Source organism: Lepidochelys kempii, chromosome 17 (assembly GCF_965140265.1).
Source record: "Lepidochelys kempii isolate rLepKem1 chromosome 17, rLepKem1.hap2, whole genome shotgun sequence".
NCBI lineage: Eukaryota > Metazoa > Chordata > Testudines > Cheloniidae > Lepidochelys > Lepidochelys kempii.
Genome location: NC_133272.1, coordinates 22,880,204 through 22,898,119, shown reverse-complemented (window position 1 = coordinate 22,898,119; position 17,916 = coordinate 22,880,204). Strand labels below are relative to the sequence as shown.

The 17,916-nt window shown below is 43.3% G+C and overlaps 1 protein-coding gene across 1 annotated transcript in view; it reads right to left on the bottom strand.

Moving 5' to 3' along the window:
* Positions 1-17,916, bottom strand: part of LOC140899856 (myeloperoxidase-like) — an 83,478-nt gene that overhangs the window by 10,619 nt on the left and 54,943 nt on the right. The window contains exons 9-10 of the mRNA XM_073316024.1: positions 14,607-14,767; positions 9,994-10,246 (exon numbers count right to left, since the gene is read on the bottom strand). Coding sequence (XP_073172125.1) covers positions 9,994-10,246; positions 14,607-14,767 — 414 coding nt within the window. The remainder of the gene's footprint in view (positions 1-9,993; positions 10,247-14,606; positions 14,768-17,916) is intronic.

Below are 17,916 nucleotides of genomic sequence, written 5' to 3'. Positions count from 1 at the left end.
GCATGCTCCCTGTAGTGTTCCCTCTTGGGTCTGGGGCAGCACCTCTCTGCGATCCCCGGCTCCTTCAGGCAGGGCAGCCATGAACTGATGAGGGCAAGCCCCACAATATCTTGGGGATCCACTCAATCAGTTTTCTCTGATTCTGGGGGTTCCTTTGCAGTCTCCCCTTGGCTGGGGAGCTAGCTCCTGTCTCTACACCAGTCAGCCCTGAAGTGAGCCGGGTGCCCTCCTTTTCTCTCCCCTATAGGCCTGGCATTGGCTGCAGGCATAATGGGGAGAGGTTAGTTGGGCCCAAAGGCTCTTTTTAACCCCTTCCGTGCTGGTGGGTGGTTCCCCTTCTTCACCACAAAAAGTTTTCAGGTTTTCATCAAATACCTGAAAATCAAAATTTTGGGACCAACAGTGGCAAAAAAGTGAAAAATACCTGATTCTCAGCTGAAATGTTTTGGTATTCAGGTTTTCAACAACAACAATTCAAAAAATGTTGTTATAAGTGGGGAATTTCTGTGGAAATTTTTATTTTGACAAAAAAGCCCCCATTCATCGAAAAAAAATGTTTCAAATAAAACTTTCACCAAGCTCTAGATAAAGAAAAGGAGTACTTGTGGCACCTTAGAGACTAACAAATTTATTTGAGCGTAAGCTTTCATGAGATACAGCTCATTTCATCGGATGCATGCAGTGGAAAATACAATGGGGAGATTTACATACACAGAGAACATGAAACAATGGGTGTTACCATACACACTGTAACCAGAGTGATCAGGGAAGGTGAGCTATTACCAGCAGGAGAGCCGGAGTGCGGGGGGAGGGAACCTTTCGTAGTGATAATCAAGGTGGGCCATTTCCAGCAGTTGACAAGAATGTGTGACGTCCACATATCTATTCAGGGGACACCATCATAGGGCCTAATCACATCAGTCACATTATCAGAGGCTTGTTCACCTGCACATCTACCAACGTGATATATGCCATCATGTGCCAACAATGCCCCTCTGCCATGTACATTGGTCAAACTGGACAGTCTCTACATAAAAATAAATGGACACAAATCAGACGTCAAGAATTATAACATTCAAAAACCAGTCGGAGAACACTTCAATCTCTTTGGTCACTCGATTACAAACCTAAAAGTGGCAATTCTTCAACAAAAAAACTTCAAAAACAGACTCCAACGAGAGACTGCTGAATTGGAATTAATTTAGGCTTGAATAAAGACTGGGAGTGGATGGGTCATTACACAAAGTAAAACTATTTCCCCTTGTTTATTCCCCCCCCCCACTGTTCTTGTCAACTGCTGGAAATGGCCACCTTGATTATCACTACAAAAGGTTCCCACCACCCCCACTCCATGCTGGTAATAGCTCACCTTTCCTGATCACTCTTGTTACAGTGTGTATGGTAACACCCATCGTTTCATGTTCTCTGTGTATATAAAGCTCCCCACTGTATTTTCCAGTGAATGCATCCGATGAAGTGAGCTGTAGCTCACGAAAGCTTATGCTCAAATAAATTGGTTAGTCTCTAAGGTGCCACAAGTACTCCTTTTCTTTTTGCAGATACAGACTAATATGGCTGCTACTCCCAAGCTCTACATGTAGGCGATACATGCCAGGCCCTCCTCATAGAGAAGGGCTTTGTTTTACAGTTCCTTTTGTTCTGTCTAGTTTTAAAATGTCCTCCCCAATGGTTTCGTAATTCCCTGGATTCCCTTGGAAGAGTTGGCCAGCATTGAATTCCTTACTCTCAGGACCATTCTCCTGGAAATCAGCCTAAATTTTCCTTTGCTTAGTTTTACGCCATTACTCTCAATAACAGCTCCTGAAACACACTGAACAATCCTTCTGTCAGTGATGTAATGCAGAGCTAAGCTGTATTATACTGTTCCCAATTAGATATGAACTTGACCCTCAGGTTCTAGACCTGGCAGCTCTTTGAGTGATGTCTATCCTAAAAGTGTACATAAGCTCTTTTAGCAGTTTTATCTGATTTGTCTATTCTCTTCATACCTGGCCACTTTGGAAATAGGTTCTTTTCCAAAGCTGGAACAGTAGTTCTGAGCTGTCTTCCCATCAGGATTTGGGCTGGACTATGTCCAGTAACCATGACTGGTGTTGATGTGTAACTTAGAAGGGCAAGGAATGGATTTTCTTGGCTGTCTGTCTAAAGCTCTCTCCGCCTCTCCATTTGCTTGTGGGTGATGTGGGCTGCTAGTAATGCGATTTTGATATTCAGGATATTTTGAGCACAGGGCTGTTGGTCATTAGCTGTTGTTTGATTTCTGAAAAGCTATACAGTTCTTATAACGCTGAGTTCATAGCGGTGCCTCAGGCTAGACCCACTAAGGGACTTAGGCCCCTAATTTCCACGCCATAAGATCCTTAAAACCCTGCTCCACTGCTGTCTAACTCTGTAGACATCTAAATTCCATAGCTGCCTACATGTCCACCAGTGGGCATGCATAAAGCCTCCAAATCCTGATGCCACTGAGCTGCTCAGCACCCTAGTGCACACCTAAATCCCAGCAGGATTTACAAGCTAGGTGTTCCCCTACCAGGCTTGGTCCAATTTGGGTCCTGTGCAGAAGACAGTCAGCAATAAGGAGAGTGGGAATTAGACTGGCTGAAGTTCATGCTCCCCAGTTAGCAAGGGAAGAGCTGTTTCCAAATCCCCCTCTTTGATTTGGCACAAAGCCTTGAACTCAGCTCTCCTATATCCCAGGTAAGAGCCCTAGCTGGCAGGCTATTGGTTAATCTGAGGGTGGGGGTGTCCCAGTCACTCCTGTCGAAGCTGTTCCGTTTGCTATTAAGCAATTCATTGGGCCAGAGACAGAGAGCGAGAGATGTTGACTCGATAGCCTGGTGGCTAGGGCCTGTATCTACCATGTGAAAGAGCCATGGTCAAGCCCTTGCTCCAATGACTATTTACTTATTCACAAGTAGTGAGTTCACCCATGTCATACTTTGGCTAATTTGGTTTAAGATTCTGCAGAATGAGTCACAGTAAGTTGAGAGGTAGGGCAGTCAGTTCTAAAGTGGCTGCACTCTGTCCCATTGTATATATATATCCAATTAGCTTGAAATACATATAAAACATGAACTAACCTAGTTATCCCTAGCCTGATTCTTGCTTGCATATTTATATCTGCCTCTGGAAATTTCCACTACATGCATCCGACGAAGTGGGTATTCATTCACCCACGAAAGTTTATGCTCCAATACGTCTGTTAACCTATAAGGTGCCACAGGACTCTTTGCCGCTTTTACACATCCAGACTAACACGGCTACCGCTCTGATGGTCTACATATAAAATGAAAGTGTCACCACTAAATGCAAGTGAAATGAGCTATAGAATTGTGTATTTTTAAAATATAGCAGAATGCTATTGATAAGCTCAGGCAATCTTCTTTGGGGAAAAAAATCTCCTGTTTGAGATATTTGTTCGTAATCTAGATAAGGCCATTTGTTTTCAGTTTGTACTGATTTTTTATTGAAAATTTCCTGGATTTTACAATTTTTGCTTTTTACTGATTGTCACCAAAATTTTTACCATCACTAGAGGCCAGATTCCTAAAAGTAGCTAGGTGCCATCTAAAGACACAGATAGGAGTCCAATGGGATTTTCTCAATGAGCACTTAGGTGCATCTTTAGATACCTAAAGACCTTTGAAACTCTGGCTCTAGGCCTCTGCATCTCAGTCTCTGGAGCTGTAAAATAAGAGATAATTCCCACCTCTGAAGGTCATGAGACTTACTTCATGTTTGGAAAGTGATTTTGGGTCCTTGATTAAAGGCATATTTAATATGAAAACAGTATATTGTATAAGTTTTATAAACTAAGCGGGCTATCACCAAAAGCACCATTTTAAAATGGTGGCTTAGTATTAATAGAACAGTTATTAAAAGTTATGTTGCATTGTAACTGGGAATTATATCTACACTGATGAGAGGCAGAACATTCAAAGCAGAAGATTAAACCAGCCTTGCAGCAGGAGTAAGACATAATTCAGCCTCAGCTCACGTTCCAGGTCTTTAAGGATACAATTATCAGCAAGTTCTTTTGCAGATGCCCACTGCTAATTTTTGCATATAATTTCATAGTTTAAGTGGTTTTGCAAGGTTTCATTTACTCAATACAGTGAAAGTTACTGGCAGCTTTTAAAATCTTTCCTAGAATCCCAGAGAGACTAGGTGGGTTAGGTAATATCTTTTATTGGACGAACATCTGTTGGTGAGAGAGACAAGCTTTTGAGCTAAACAGAGCTCTTCTTCAGGTAGTGTACTCAAACCTTGTCTCTCTCACCAACAGAAGTTGGTCCAATAAAAGATATTACCTCACCCACTTTGTCTCGCTAATATCCTGGGGCCAAAATGTCTGTAACAACGCTGCATACTAGAGTCCTAGAGTCATTTTTGTTGCTTTTTTTAATGTCCTTCAATTTGTTTTTTCTTCTGGTGCCCAGAGCTGAACGCTGCATTCCAAGTGCACTCACAATCGAACAGGGACTGTTACCCTTTTTTCCATGAGCTGTTCCATCTACATATGCAGCTCAAACTTGCACTGGCTATTTGTGGTGCCATGTTTAGATTGAAGCTTATGGCTCATCTGCTGTCCATTTTAGAGTTCTCTGCCATTATCCATCACCATACTAACTTAGTACCTTCCAGGTTAATTAGATTAGCATTGTGAGGTCCCTATCGGACTTCACAGAGTCTTTGGCTCATCTCCCTTCCCTGTCTATGAGACACTCTAGCTGTGGGGAGGACAATTGTAAATGTCATCCTGGAAAACCTCTATCAAAGAAGAAGATCTTGCAGCCCCAAGTCTATAAGACGGCTATAATAAATATAGCCCTCTATAGTAATAATAATCTCTAATAATTAGGGCTGTCAAGTGATTAAAAAATTAATTGTGATTAATCGTGAGATTAAAAAAGGTGATTAATTGCAGTTTTAATTGCACTGTTAAACAATAATAGAATACTATTTATTTAAATATTTTGATGTTTTCTACATTTTCAAATATTTTGATTTCCACTACAACAAAATATAATTATTTTTATTACAAATATTTGCACTGTAAAAATTATAAACAAAATAAATAGTATTTTTCAATTCAGCTCATATAAGTACTGTAGTACAATCTCTTTATCGTGAAAATGCAGCTTACAAATGTAGAATTATTATTTTTTACATAACTGCACTCAAAAATAAAACAATGTAAAACTTTAGAGCCTACAAATCCACTCAGTACTACTTCTTGTTCAGCCAATCGCTGAGACAAACAAGTTTGTTAATATTTACGGAAGATAATTCTTACTTAGAATGTCACCTGAAAGTGAGAACAGGCATTCGCATGGCACTGTTGTAACTGGCGTTGCAAGATATTTACATGCCAGATATGCTAAACCTTCGTATGGCCCTTCATGCTTTGAGCACCATTCCAGAGGATGTGCTGATGACGGGTTCTGCTTGATAATGATCCAAAGCAGTGTGGACTGACGCATGTTAGAAGGTTGGTTTTCTTTTTTGGCGGTTCAGGTTCTGTAGTTTCCACATTGAAATGTTGCTCTTTTTAAGACTTCTGACAGCATGTTCCATACTTTGTCCCTCTCAGATTTTGGAAGGCACTTCAGATTCTTAAACCTTGGGTCGAGTGCTGTAACTATCTTTAGAAATCTCATATTGGTACCTTCTTTGTGCTTTGTCAAATCTGCAGTGAAAGTGTTCTTAAACCAAACAACATATGCTGGGTTGTCATCCGAGAGTGCCATAACACAAAATATATAGCAGAATGTGAGTAAAACCACAGAGCAGGAGACATACCATTCTCCCCCAAGGAATTCACTCACAAACCAGCAGGGCTCAAGTAGTGTTTCTAGCTTTTGCAGTTTTTTAAATCCTTTCCTGTTGGCACTGGTAGGCTGTGCTTTTGAAGATCTAATGTGGCTGTGATAGTGACTTTATTTCAAAGCTCATGTAATGCTGACAGACCCCAGTCGTCAGCGGGCAGGATCGAACCAGGGACCTCTAGAGCTTAGTACATGAGCCTCTACCACATGGCCATATTAGCCAAGGCTGTATAGCAGACACATTTTATCTCTCTCTCTAAGTGGTCTCGGTGCCACTAGATGGGACAGAACACCACACGCAGAAGGTGTGTGGGTTACACAGACACTGAACCATACCCAATGTGGAGTTCCATCTGGTTGAAATGACTTGTACAAGAGGTTCTTGTTTCTGTCCATTTGCCGCTTGTTTTATTTCTAGCTCCGTACTGTTAGCTGGACTGTGTTTGAAATGGCCCACAAGTTTTCTACATTTTGACAGCATGTTTTCAAAACCACCATCACTGAGTGCTACTGTAATTGATTGCTGCAGACCATGAGCGATGCATGTCATATGTTCAAAAGGCAAATGACTGTCTGCTGCTATCATATTACATGCATTGTCAGTACAAAATTGTTGTAACCTTTTCTTGAATATTTCATTTTTTCGCAACATCCGAGAAGTGCTCTGCACATGCTTCAGCATAATGTCTCTCTGTGTTACTGTTAAAGCAAACGACTGCAGTGTCCATGCAGCATCAATCAGGTGTATTGTGACTCCAAGGTAGCTGTGATTGCACAGGGATGTCCAGTGATCACCAGTCAAAGCAACAGTTAGCGCATTTTTCAGAAGCTCCAACTTTGTAGTTTTCTCGTGATATAGGTCATGTAATTGTGATACAATAGTTCCTCAGGAGGGCAAGGTGTATGACTGATTGGAAGATGCAATTTGAATAACATCTTTTAACCTTCTGTCATTTACAATGTTGAACGGTCTGCAGTCCATAGCTATCCACTTTGCGATAGCATTGATTAAGCTGTTGTATTTTGTTTGATCCAGGGGCTTCTAGCGATCCTGAAACTCTTTAAGCATATTCTGTCGTGGCTGGAGGGATTCATTTGCTGTCAGTAAGTTATCTGTAGCACAAGAACTTGAGGTGAAAGCATGTTTAGCGTGTACCTGGTACTGAAGACTTGAAGTACTTCCATGGTATTGGAACTCAGCCTTGCAATAACTACAGATAACCGTCTTTTTATCCAGAGAACCACCCAGAAGTTTTTTTAAAAATAAAGACCCATTCAAAAGACCTGAACTTTTGGTGCTTTGCACCATTAATTTTTTCTGATATTTAATCACTCCAGATCATGAGAACTGTGCCAATGTCGGCCAAGTGATGAAGTACAGTAAGTGAAGAGGGTCAAAAGAGAAGTATGTGATTAACACTCATTAAAAATAATGTGTTAATTTATTTTACATTAATCGCTTGTATTAACTACGATTAATTGACAGCCCTAAAAAAATAATAATTCTACATTTGTACGTTGCACTTTCACAATAAAGAGATTGCACTACAGTACTTGTATGAGGTGAATTGAAAAACACTATTTCTTTTATCTTTTTTACCGTCCAAATATTTGTAATAAAAATAATAATATAAAGTGAGCACTGTACACTTTATAATCTGTGTGGTAACTGAAATCAATATGTCTGAAAATATAGAAAAACCTCAAAAATATTTATAACAACTTTAAATTGGTATTCTATTATTGTATAGCAGTGTGATTAAAACTGCAATTAATTGCGATTATTTTTAAATTTGTTTTGCCTTAAAACACTTGAGTCAACTGCAATTAATTAGTACAAACAGAGGACTCAAAGCCACATACTCCTGTGTTCTAACCCCAGTTTCGCTACTAACTTCTCTGTGACTTTGGACAAGTCACTGGATCTTTCTGCCTCCGTTCCCATAATAATACCTCCCTCCCTCACATAGGTATTCAGGAGACAAACTACCTTACAATAATGCCTCCCTCCTGTATAGATCACAGAGTGCTTTACGAAGAAGGTCAGTGTCATGATCCCCATTTTACAGATGGAGAAACTCTAGCACAGAGAGGTGCTTTGATGGGGCGAAGGTCACCCAGCATGACTGTGACACGGGTGGCACTGGAATCCAGTTCTCCTGAGGCCCAGCTCAGTGGGGCGCCACTAAGGTACATTGTTTGCCTTAGTGGGTTAAGCACAGATTTTCAAGAAAGTGAGCACCCACACTCTGAAAATCAGGCCTCTTTAAGGTTTCTCAATTTGGGCAAAACCAATTGTCAATTTTTGAAAATCCTGGCCATATAGTGATTGGATGTGACAGCACTACGTAAGTGACAATAATTATAGTGGGGGAGGTTTAGATTGGATATTAGGAAAAACTTTTTCACTAGGAGGGTGGTGAAACACTGGAATGCGTTACCTAGGGAGGTGGTAGAATCTCCTTCCTTAGAGGTTTTTAAGGTCAGGCTTGACAAAGCCCTGGCTGGGATGATTTAACTGGGAATTGGTCCTGCTTCGAGCAGGGGGTTGGACTAGATGACCTTCTGGGGTCCCTTCCAACCCTGATATTCTATGATTCTATGATTCTATTACTATACTTATTGCAAGAATTTGGTAGTGTCTATGGCCCATTTATTTTATTTATTTATTGTGATCGGTCGTTGATGAAGATTCCTCCTTCAATCCATTAATGGTACTATCTAAAGCCCCGTTTCACCAAGTGTTCTATCTTTAGACAGTGGAATAGTTGGCTTTTGTTTTCCTTTCCCCCTTCTTACGTTGGCATTTGAGAATGTGAAGAGTGTTTGCCTGGCTGTGCTAGGGTATTCAAATATCCAAAGTGGACGATATCGAAATACTGGCTTTTCAAACATCAGAAATGGTAACAGCCTGTCAGCTATTAGAAATTGCATTTTCTTCTAAAATATACGGGGCAGCCAAATTGTTCCAGACTTCTTGGCATTGGTGGGAACAATTTTTCTATTACTTTATTAATGGGAAGGAGCGTTTAGTGCACAGAAGGTCTCAGACAGATTTTTACACGTGCAGAAGACGACAGTAATGGCCACACCAGGGGGTGGAGCTAGCAAATATGGTGTGGGCTGTTCCCAGCCATTCTAACTCTAATTATTCCCACTCCCTCAACTTATTTTCATATTTGTAATTGGTTAGACATGCAACTGTGCGTAATGCTCCCAAATGAGTCAATGAAAGACATAAGGGGCCAAATTTTTTTACACTTAAACATGTCTGGAGTAATACTCTTGATTTCATAAGGACTGCAGCATTTGGTTTTCTGCATTAGATCTAAATCCTGGCCCTGGAACATCCATAGCACAAAGTCTGGCATCTCATCCAGGCTCCGTGGCCATAGAGGTTCTCTCTCTAAGGCTTTCCCTTTGAGGAGTTTGGCTGGCGGGTTCTTGCTGACGAGCTCAGGGTTTAACTGATCACCATACATGTGGTTGGGAAGGAATTTCCCCCAGTCAGATTGACAGCAACCTTGGGGGAGGGAGTGTTTCACCTTCCTCAGCAACATGTGAGTGGGATAGCTCAGTGGTTTCAGCATTGGCCTGCTAAACCCAAGTTTGTGAGTTCAATCCTTGAGGGGGCCATTTAGGGATCTGGGTCAAGAAGAAAAAAAAATTGGATGATTTAGTTGGGGATTGGTCCTGCTTTAAGCAGGGGGTTGGACTAGATGACTTCCTGAGGTCCCTTCCAACCCTGATATTCTATGATTAATTGACAGCCCTAATAATAATCTATACAAATAATAGATAATACTTAGTCCTCCCATAAGGGGTGTGGACTAGATGATGTCTCGAGATCCTTCCTGTTCTATGATTCTATCCATTTGCCCGATAATTACACTTTGATGAAAATTGCTTATTTGCTGGAATTGAGGAAATGATTTATAAACTGAAAACACGTCCTGATGAATAGAAACAAATGATCAGATGTAATGAGCTTTAGGTTCTGATTCAGGAATTTACTTAAGCATGTGGTTAACTTGAAGCATGTGCTTAAGTCCCAGTGAACTCATCTGCTTAAGTACATTGTTGAATCTCTGCCTTGCTGACAAAGCAGGACTGCAGGCAGGGCCTGGCAAAGCATGCTTACCTTCCATTACAACCCTCCAGGAAGCACTGAATGTGAGGTGAAGAGGGACCCGGAAATGTGGACCCAAAGGTTGGAAATGATCATCTAAACGGGTCACAAAAGGCTGTATTGAACCATGACCAAACCGAAAAGCCAAGGAGAATACATTTGCCACGGTGGGATCCACAGACTCATCATAGCCCCCATAGCATGGTATTTCCTTCTCACTCTCATCTCCAAGCAGAAGTGGCAAGTAGTCTCTGTATGTTACTACCTGGAAGGGAGTACAGACTGAGTTAGAAGCTCATATACACTCTTTCTAAAGGAAAAAAACGATCACTTTCTAACGTTATCAATAGGATTGGTCAAAAATTCTATGTCAAAATGCAAGACATCAATGAAACAGCCAGGAAGGTAAAAGACAACAAGAAGGAAATTTTAAATATATGAGACACAAAAGCAATTCAAGCAATGGCTTTGTTCTATTACTAGGTATGGATGGCAGAATTGTGCGTAATGATGCAGAAGAGGCAGAAGTCTTCAATAAATATTTCTGTTCTGTGTTTTGAAAGGAGCAGGAGGATGTATTCATAACTTACAGTGATCATTAAATGCTTTCTATTCCAATAATAAGTAGGGAGCATGCTAAACAGCAACTGCTGAAGTTAAATGTTTTAAATCTGCAGGACTGGAAAACTTTCCCCCAAGAGAATTAAAAGAATTGGCCGGGGAGCTCTCTGAGCCACTGATGTTGATGGTCCAGAGGACCAGAGAAAAGCCAGTGCGCTGATATTCAGAAGGGTGACTAGAAAGGCCCAGCTACCTGAAGGGATTGGATAGTGCCTGTGCCTTGTGCTGGCCTCTGCACAGGGCTGAACTTCACTCACAGACAGCATGGCTGAGATATGAACTTTCCTCCCCAGCTGGATCTCCTTACCCTGTAAAGCTCCCCAAGAGCCTTGGTAAGAGATTAAAGTCAAGGATCTCCATGGTAGCATTCTTTTAGGGGGTCAAAAAACTTGTGGAGAAAGGTGTTTCAGTGGATATAATATATTTGGACTTTCAGAAAGCCTTTGTCAAGGTCCTTCTCCAAAGGTTCTTAAGCAAAGTAAGCTGTCATGGGATAAGAGTGAAGGTCCTCTCATGGATCAGTAAGTGGTTAAAACACAGGAAACAAAGGGTAGGAATAAATGGTCAGTTTTCGGAATGGAGAGAGGGGAACAGCTCTGTACTGGGACCAGTGCTGTTCAACATATTCATAAATGACCTGGAAAAAGAGGTAAAAAGTGAGGTGGCAAAGTTTGTGGAGGATACAAAATTACTCAAGATAGTTAAGTCCAAAGCAGAATGTGAGGAGTTACAAAGGGCTCTCACAAAATTGGGTGACTGGGCAACAAAACTGCAGACGAAATTCAGTTTTGATAAGTGCAAAGAAATGCCCATTGGAAAACATAATCCCATTAGACCAAAATGATGTGGTCTAAATTACCTGTTACCACTCAGGAATGAGATCTTGGAGTCAACCTTAAGTAGATGGCCTTGAAGGATGACAGAGGGGGACTACAGGTGCAGTTACCCCAAAACCTGTTCCTCTCCTTCTTCTCAGTTCAGTACTGTTCCTGAGGGAGGCAGATTGTTGATACTTTTGGCAGGCAGAGGTTTTTCCACTGTTTTCTTCGACAGTTTAGGAGAAGGAGAATATAGTGATTTTGCTCTTTCATCGCCTCCCTTTTTAGAAGGGTAGGCATGAGAAGATTCAGGGTTAAGTGATGTTTGAATCCACACAGACCATGTGCTCCCAGGTTCAAAGGCACCATAAATTGCCTGGCAGAGTAACCCTGCACCCTTGCAGCCAGGAAAGCCCTTGGAGGAAAAGCTGCTTTCAGACCACATGTGATAGGGAAATCACAGAAGATTAGGGTTGGAAGAGAGACCTCAGCAGGTCATCTAGTCCAACTCCCTGCTGAAAGTGGGACCAACCCCAACTAAATCATCCCAGCCAGGGGTCTGTCAAGCCGGGCCTTAAAAACCTCTAAGGATGGAGATTCCACCACCTCCCTAGGGAACCCATTCCAGTGCTTCACCACCCTCCTAGTGAAATAGTTTTTCCTAATAGCCAACCTAGACCTCCCCCATTGAGAGAGACAATTGTCTCCCACAGTATTCTTGTCAGCAAGTTAAGGAAGTATGGGCTGGATGAATGCACTATAAGGTGGGTAGAAAGCTGGCTAGATTGTCGGGCTCAACGGGTAGTGATCAATGGCTCCATGTCTAGTTGGCAGCCGGTATCAAGTGGAGTGCCCCAAGGGTCGGTCCTGGGGCCGGTTTTGTTCAATATCTTCATAAATGATCTGGAGGATGGTGTGGATTGCACTCTCAGCAAATTTGCGGATGATACTAAACTGGGAGGAGTGATAGATACGCTGGAGGGGAGGGATAGGATACAGAAGGACCTAGACAAATTGGAGGATTGGGCCAAAAGAAATCTGATGAGGTTCAATAAGGATAAGTGCAGCGTCCTGCACTTAGGATGGAAGAATCCAATGCACCGCTACAGACTAGGGACCGAATGGCTAGGCAGCAGTTCTGCGGAAAAGGACCTAGGGGTGACAGTGGACGAGAAGCTGGATATGAGTCAGCAGTGTGGCCTTGTTGCCAAGAAGGCCAATGGCATTTTGGGATGTATTAGTAGGGGCATAGCGAGCAGATCGAGGGACGTGATCGTTCCCCTCTATTCGACATTGGTGAGGCCTCATCTGGAGTACTGTGTCCAGTTTTGGGCCCCACACTACAAGAAGGATGTGGATAAATTGGAGAGAGTCCAGCGAAGGGCAACAAAAATGATTAGGGGTCTAGAACACATGAGTTATGAGGAGAGGCTGAGGGAGCTGGGATTGTTTAGCCTGCAGAAGAGAAGAATGAGGGGGGATTTGATAGCTGCTTTCAACTACCTGAAAGGGGGTTCCAAAGAGGATGGCTCTAGACTGTTCTCAATGGTAGCAGATGACAGAACGAGGAGTAATGGTCTCAAGTTGCAGTGGGGGAGGTTTAGATTGGATATTAGGAAAAACTTTTTCACTAGGAGGGTGGTGAAACACTGGAATGCGTTACCTAGGGAGGTGGTAGAATCTCCTTCCTTAGAGGTTTTTAAGGTCAGGCTTGACAAAGCCCTGGCTGGGATGATTTAACTGGGAATTGGTCCTGCTTCGAGCGGGGGGTTGGACTGGATGACCTTCAGGGGTCCCTTCCAACCCTGATATTCTATGATTCTATGTTCCTTGTTCTGTCATCTGCCACCACAGAGAACAGCCAAGCGCCATCCTCTTTGGAACCCCCCTTCAGGTAATTGAAGGCTGCTATCAAATCCCCCCTCACTCTTCTCTTCTGCAGACTAAATAAGCCCAGTTCCCTTAACTTCTTCTTATAAGTCATGTACCCCAGCTCCCTAATCATTTTTGATGCCCTCTGCTGGACTCTCTCCAATTTGTCAACATCCCTTCTGTAGTGGGGGGCCCAAAACTGGACACAATACTCCAGACGTGGCCTCACCAGTGCCGAATAGAGGGGAATAATCACTTCCCTTGATCTGCTGGCAATGCTCCTACTAATGCAGCCTAATATGGCCATGTCAGGGACAAAAATTAACTCTTTTGGTCTCCTTTTGTTATTGTCACAGTTTCAGGGTAACTGCACATGTATTCCCCCCTCCTACGTAAAGTTTTAGGCTCCCAGTTGTCACATTACTTGGACAGAGACCCGCATCTCTGGGGTTTTAAGGCTGCACAGCCTCCTGCCACCCACCGTGATATGCTCTCCAAGCCAGTCAGCCTGGGCTGTGCTTTCTCTCTAAGGGCAATAACTGGCACGAGCCAGTAGTTACCAACTACCACACAGCTCTTTCTCAGCAGAGCACATTTATTCTTAGGATAAAAGCATCACAGAGACAACATATAAAAACAATAAAACTTCTTACACACAAACTAAACATGCCAGAAATCACCCAACTTCCACATGGGGAGTCTGGTAGGCTAACGTCTCTTCCAACCCTTCAGATGGCAGTGGGGTCCCCTTAGGACCAAAGGTCCTGTCTGATTGCTGAATCAAAATGAGGACCTCGAGTGTGTTTAAACTCAACCATTCTATAGCCCAAGTTCTTTCCCTGTCTCTGAAAAACCCAGTCTGAGCCAAGAAATGCAATCCACCCCATGGAATTGTCTTAGCAACTCACATTAATCATCCCCACACTGTTTTTAATTCCTGGAGTAACTATCCCAATGGAGTAGAACACAGTCATACTGAAACTATTCCTAGATTGATTGCATTGGTCCCCAAAGATATTGCATGTGGTTAAATATCTGTCACAGAAATTATTTCCATTTGTACAACACTAAGCCACTAAAACTGAGCTGTGAGTGACTGATAAGGCAGAGGGGACTTGCAGCACATAGGGCGCCTAAAACATTTAGATCTGCAGGCTGCTGCCCACATAGCCCCAGTGGCTACAGGACCGAGCGAGCTTGGTGTGTAGGAACCTGCACAGGCAATTCTGGAGAGGAAAAATCATGTCTAAACCTGAGCAAAAAATGTTTTAATCAACAAGTGAATGGCAGCAAAACCAATATTGCAGCTAGTACCTGGGTCATGGCACCTATGATTTTTCGAGCCTCCTGGTAGAGCTTCTCTCCATCCCAGCATGGATTTAATTTCTTCAACTCGATAGCCAAGCGATTGTGCTCCCGCACAAAGAGTGTGTGGATAGCTGTTAGTCCCAGATTTTCAGTTGCTCGTGCATCACCTAAATTATAAAAATACAGTATAATTTTATATTTTATTCAGCTGAGGAACTGTTTTTAATTTGCCATATTAGATTCCTGCATTGTAAGTTGAGCTGCTTTCAATTCCAAGAATGGAGCTAGGGAATTAATATTATTTTGACCATGTTAAAATGTTCTAACAACTGTTTTGTTGAGGATCTCTAGCACCTCCATGCTGTGGAGCAGGGACTGGAAATTTGGCCCTTGTGCACGGGTTCTTGCAACAAATTTTTCGGTGGCCGCAGAGTACGGCCACCAACTCTTTCTGGTGGCTGCACGAACACTTTTTTCCTAAAATTATTTATTTTTCCTAAAGATAATAAAGTAATATACAACATATATACATCCAAATCATTGTAATTTATTAATGTAAGGTGTCATAAATATAAAGTGAAAGGGTTAAGAAGCTCTGATACAGTACTATAAAATCCTCTTACCTGTAAAGAGTTAAGATGCTTGGGTAACCTGGCTGGCACCTGACCTAGAAATGACCAATGGGGGGACAAGATACTTTCAAATCTGGGGGGGGGAGGCTTTGTCTGTGTGTGTGCGATACCTTTGCCGGGCATAGATCAAGGATGCAAGCCCTCCAACTCCTGTAAAGTTAGTAAGTAATCTAGCTAGAAAATACGTTAGGTTTTCTTTGTTTTGGCTTTTGAAATTCGCTGTGCTGGAGGAAATGTGTATTCCTGTTTTTGTGTCTTTTGTAACTTAAGGTTTTGCCTAGAGGGATTCTCCATGTTTTGAATCTGACTGCCTGTAAGATTATCTTCCATTCGGATCTTACAGAGTTGTTCTCTTATCTTTTTTTGTTCTTCTAATAAAGTTCTGTTTTTTAAGAATCTGAGGTTTTTGGGTGGGTTTTTTGGGTCTTAAAAATCCAAGGCTGGTTTGTGCTCATCTTGTTTATTCTCAAGCATCCCCAGGAAAGGGGGTGTAAGGGCTTGGGGGGATATTTTGAGGAAATAGGAACTCCAAGTGGTCCTTTCCCTGTTCTTTGTCTAAATCACTTGGTGGTGGCAGCATACTGTTCAAAGACAAGGCGAAATTTGTGCCTTGGGAAAGTGTTTAACCTAAGCTAGTAAGAATAAGCTTAGGGGTCTTTCATGCGGGTCCCCACATCTGTACGCTAGAGTTCAGAGTGGGGAGGGAACCCTGACATAAGGTTTTGGGGGTGTTTTTTGCAAACTCAATAATAAAAATAATGCACAATTATCTCTATTCTTTACTGGACCTAACAAAATAGAAACACAAATAAGGTATTTTGCACATTCTTGTCTTTTTATTATTGTTTCTTTTGCTTTTTGGATAAAAGTGGTTGTCTGTACAACAATTCTGAAGTAAATTTAGAAATGCTTTGACATAATAGAAGTCCAAATAATAATGAAAAACATCTCTGGGCAGCTTGGGTCTGGGGAGGATTGGGGAGGTGAGGCATGGCTGTGGCTGGCCCAGGGTTTCTCCGGGCAGGTGTGTGTGTGTGTGTGGGTTCTTGGGGCTCCTCCAGCTGAGGGGGACACACTCGGGGCTTCTCCAGGTTGGGGTCTTGTGGCTCCAGCCACAGGAGGGCAACGGTCTTGGGGCTCTGGCTGCTGGGGGGGAGCAGGCGGAAGCGGTGGAGTCAGGCACAAGCCTCCCCAAAGGGGGGAATCCACCTGCTGCCCATATGCCTGCCGCTTACCTCCTCACCCCCCCGCCTACCACTTGCCTCCTGCGTCCCTCCTCAGTTCCTCACCTGCTGCTCGCCTCCTCTTATCCTCCCCCACCCACCGCTTGCCTCCTCGCTCCCCTGCCACAGACACCCCCGTGCCTGCCATGAGAACCCCCACTCGCTGGTGGCTCGTTGCTCGCCTCCTCACTCCCCGACTCGCAGCCAGACCCATCCCCGACCTGCCTCCTCACTCTGCTGCTGGCTCGCTGCTTGCCTGCTTACTCCCCTGCCAGGCCACCCTGCCCGCCACTTGCCTCACCGCTTGCCTCCTACCCCAACCCAACTGCTCACCTTGCTCCTTAAGCCTTGTGTGTCCCACTTGTGTCTCCAGAGAGGCGGCACATGCAGGAGCAACAGGAAGGAAGGGGAGGGAGCAGATGCTTTCTGCCCCCACTGCCCAGGAATCTGCCTGAGCCGCAGGGAAACCCCCGGTATCCACATGCGGCAACAGTGGCCGCATTTGAGAAACAGGGCCCTAGTGTGAGGGATGTAATTTTGCCATCCCCATAAAAACCACCCAGATCTCAGTTCGCACATGCGAAGATTTGTTAGAGGCAGGCAGAAAAATTCTACAAAGATTCTGTATCGCTTCAGCAGGCCTGTAAGTAATGGCTGCTATGACTCAGCAAGGGCATGTGACCAGACCACATGATACTGGACTCCATTTTGGGTACCTGTATTTTTCCACAAACTGGGCTGGGAACTATTTTTGGAACAAAGGGTTCCCACCGTATGTTAAAACTATCTAAGGTGGGGTGTGACATCTAGTGGCCTCATGCCCCACATAAGAGAACTCCTGGAAACATCTGAGAAACAAAGACTGGACGGAGAGAAGGATTTCTAGCCCGTGTATGGAAATCTGGTGGACTGCTTGTATCAGCAGCCAGGGTGAAAAATCCAATCTCTCTAGTATTTTAGGCTTAGTTTGTGGGGGTTTTTATTTGCTAGGTAATCTGTTTGATCTGTTTGCTATCACTTAAAATCTATCTTCTTTTAATAAACTTGGTTTTTTGCTTTATCTAAATCAGTGTGCCTTTGAGTGCAGGGTCTGGGGAAAAAATCTCAGTTTGGTTAACACAGGCTTGTTGCATATTCCTCTCCACATTAAGGGAGGGGCGAACTAAGTAATAAATTCATACTGATTGAGGTTTTGACCAAAGCGGGACAGTACAGCTCTGGGGTCCTAGGCTGGGAAGCTGGGGGTATCTTGGCTGCAGCCTCTCCATTGTTGGTTCCAGCAGTGACTGGTCACAGCTAGTAGCTGCAGCTGGGTGTGTCCCTGTCTGTGTAAATGCTGCTGGCAGTCTAGGACCAGGAGCGGGTCTACAGCTTGTCACAGCAGCACAGTGCTGAGAGGGAACCCAGGGTGATGAGTCAGATGGCTCAGTGATACCCCAGTTCCAGGTGACACCCCGGGGG